Source organism: Eleutherodactylus coqui, chromosome 4 (assembly GCF_035609145.1).
Source record: "Eleutherodactylus coqui strain aEleCoq1 chromosome 4, aEleCoq1.hap1, whole genome shotgun sequence".
In the NCBI taxonomy this organism is placed as follows: domain Eukaryota; kingdom Metazoa; phylum Chordata; class Amphibia; order Anura; family Eleutherodactylidae; genus Eleutherodactylus; species Eleutherodactylus coqui.
In genome coordinates, this window is record NC_089840.1 from 268,634,356 (window position 1) to 268,636,786 (window position 2,431).

The following is a 2,431-nucleotide window of genomic DNA, read 5'->3' on the forward strand; positions in this document are numbered from 1 at the left end:
TCAATGCATTTGTTTCTTTATTTTGCACAGAGCTTTCTTCACCTCTTCATTTTTCAAGCTATAAATGATAGGGTTGAGCATCGGAATGACTCCTGCATACAAAACAGCAAACACCTTGTCCTGGCCCATGGAATAGCTGGACTTTGGCCTAATATACATGCCAAGGACCGTTCCATAAAACAAGAGGATGACTGTGAGATGGGAGGAGCAGGTGGAGAAGGTTTTGTGTCTTCCTTCTTTAGAATGAATCTTCAAGATTGCTGAGATAATATATATATAGGACACTAAGGTCAAGACTGATGGGACAAAGCCAATGACAGCACTCGGCCCAAGTATTAACATCTCTATAGTATGCGTGTCACTACATGAAAGGAGCATTAGAGGCTTCATATCACAGAAGAGATGGTCTACTTCATTCGACTTACAAAATGTAGAAGACGATAGTAGAACAGTGTAAGGAATACCCTCAAGGACTCCTAAACTCCAAGAAGTCAATGACATACAGAAACACACTCTAAGACTCATGAAATATGTATAACGTAAAGGATGACAGATGGCCACGTAACGATCATAGGCCATGGTGGCCAGGATGAAGTATTCCGTCACCATGAGCACCACAAAAAAGAAGAGCTGAGCCATACAACCTCTGTAGGAGATGACATTGTTGCCGGTAAGAAACATGTTCAATAACTTTGGTAGAACCATAGTGGTGAAGGACATATCCAATACAGACATGTTACAGAGGAGCATATACATGGGGCTGTGAAAATGATGATCAAAGCAAAACAGAGCAGTAGTTAATGAATTTCCAAACAAAGTTGCTACATAGATGGCCAGAAATATGAAGAAGAAAACCAACTTGAAGTTTGGAAGCTCATTGAAGCCGAGGAGAACAAATTCTGTGACGGTGAGGTTTGTTACCTCCATTTAACAACGTTGACAAGAAATTAAAATTTACATTAATCAAGAAGTAAGCCGTATATTCCCACATATGGCATGAACGTTTTTTTAGCTAAGTGAAAATGGGAAAACCATGGTTTATATAGAATATTTATTCATTGGGAGAATACACCGGAGGTTTACAGTTCATACTAAGTGTAATGAAGACTCCGGGGAAGGACAACAATCAAGCTTACTTATTATGTACTTTTAAAGTTTTAATGATCAAGATGTCATAATGAGGACATTCCATGTTAAAACTTATCAAACAAAGTGAGTTATATTATTGTTGGAATCTGATATTATCTCTATAGTAAGCCAAGAAATGCCAAGGCCAAAGTTGGTCAACGATGGACTTGCACCAAAGTGAGAAGCCTTGTGTCACCAGGGCTGTTTTAACAAGTGGCCCAGTGCAAAGGTATCTTGAGTGCAACCAACCCGCCCCTCCCCCCCCCCCCCCCCGAAAAAAAAAAATTCAGTGCCTCAAAAAATAACATAAATATATACTCACCTGTGTTGCAGCCGTTCTGAGACCTGTACCTTGCTTGCAGGCCAGACCAGGTTTTGGGTGTGCCCTTGCTTCTCCGGGAGCTGAGGGGTGTGGTAGCTGCAGGAGTAATGTCAGTCATCACCTGGGGCTGAGTAGCCTGGCTCCTATTTAAACAGTGCCAGCATTATCTGCTGTGCTGGTCAATTACTTCAGTTGCCTTTGGACAGCGACAGAGGAACACACCATGGCTGAAGCTCTCCATGCTAGCTAAGTGCTTTTCTGTTTCGTTTGGTTTTCTGTTTTGCCTTTCTTTGGTGCTAGGGCTCCCTGATAGGGATTTGTCAGCGGCCTAGGCACGGATGCGGGCTCGCACTTGTCAGAGCGATCGGTCCGCCGAGTAGGCAGGGCCCCCTCCCGGGTTAGGGGACTATAGCGTGAGAATTCCCCTTAGTTTTATGTTTCCTTTGCACAGTTTGTGCCTTTTGTTTGTGTTATTGTAGTTGCATGTCCGGAGGACGCAACAGATTGACCAGCCCTTACCTACCCAGGGAGATTCTGTGCTGTTAACATGAATCCCCTTGAGGTTTTGTCGCACCAGCTAGGCACCCTGGCTGTGGAGGTCGCTGAGATTAAACGACAACTTGTGCTGCAGGTTCCCAGCAAGGAACCAAAAATTGAGCTACCGGACCGTTTTTATGGTGATAGGCAGAAATTCGAATCCTTTCGAGAGGCCTGAAAGCTCTATTTCAGACTGCATCTTAGCTCTGTGGGGGACGACGCCCAGAGGGTGGGCATTGTAATGTCCAGACTGCAGGGGGCGCCACAGGCATGGGCATTCTCATTACCCCGACATCTGAGGCTCTGACCTCAGTGGATAACTTTTTTGCTGCTTTGGGTCTTATTTATGACGACCCCGATAAGATAGTGGTGGCTGAGGGAAATATCAGACGTTTACGACAGAGAGATTTCACTGTTGAAGATTATTGTGCTAAGTTTCGACGT

General features: G+C 44.2%; 1 protein-coding gene across 1 annotated transcript; it reads right to left on the reverse strand.

The window, feature by feature from the left end:
* Positions 1-927, reverse strand: LOC136626686 (olfactory receptor 5AR1-like). Its single transcript, XM_066601705.1, has one exon. It carries the CDS (start codon positions 925-927, stop codon positions 1-3), a length of 927 nt encoding a protein of 308 aa, XP_066457802.1.
* Between the last annotated feature and the right edge of the window lie 1,504 nt (positions 928-2,431).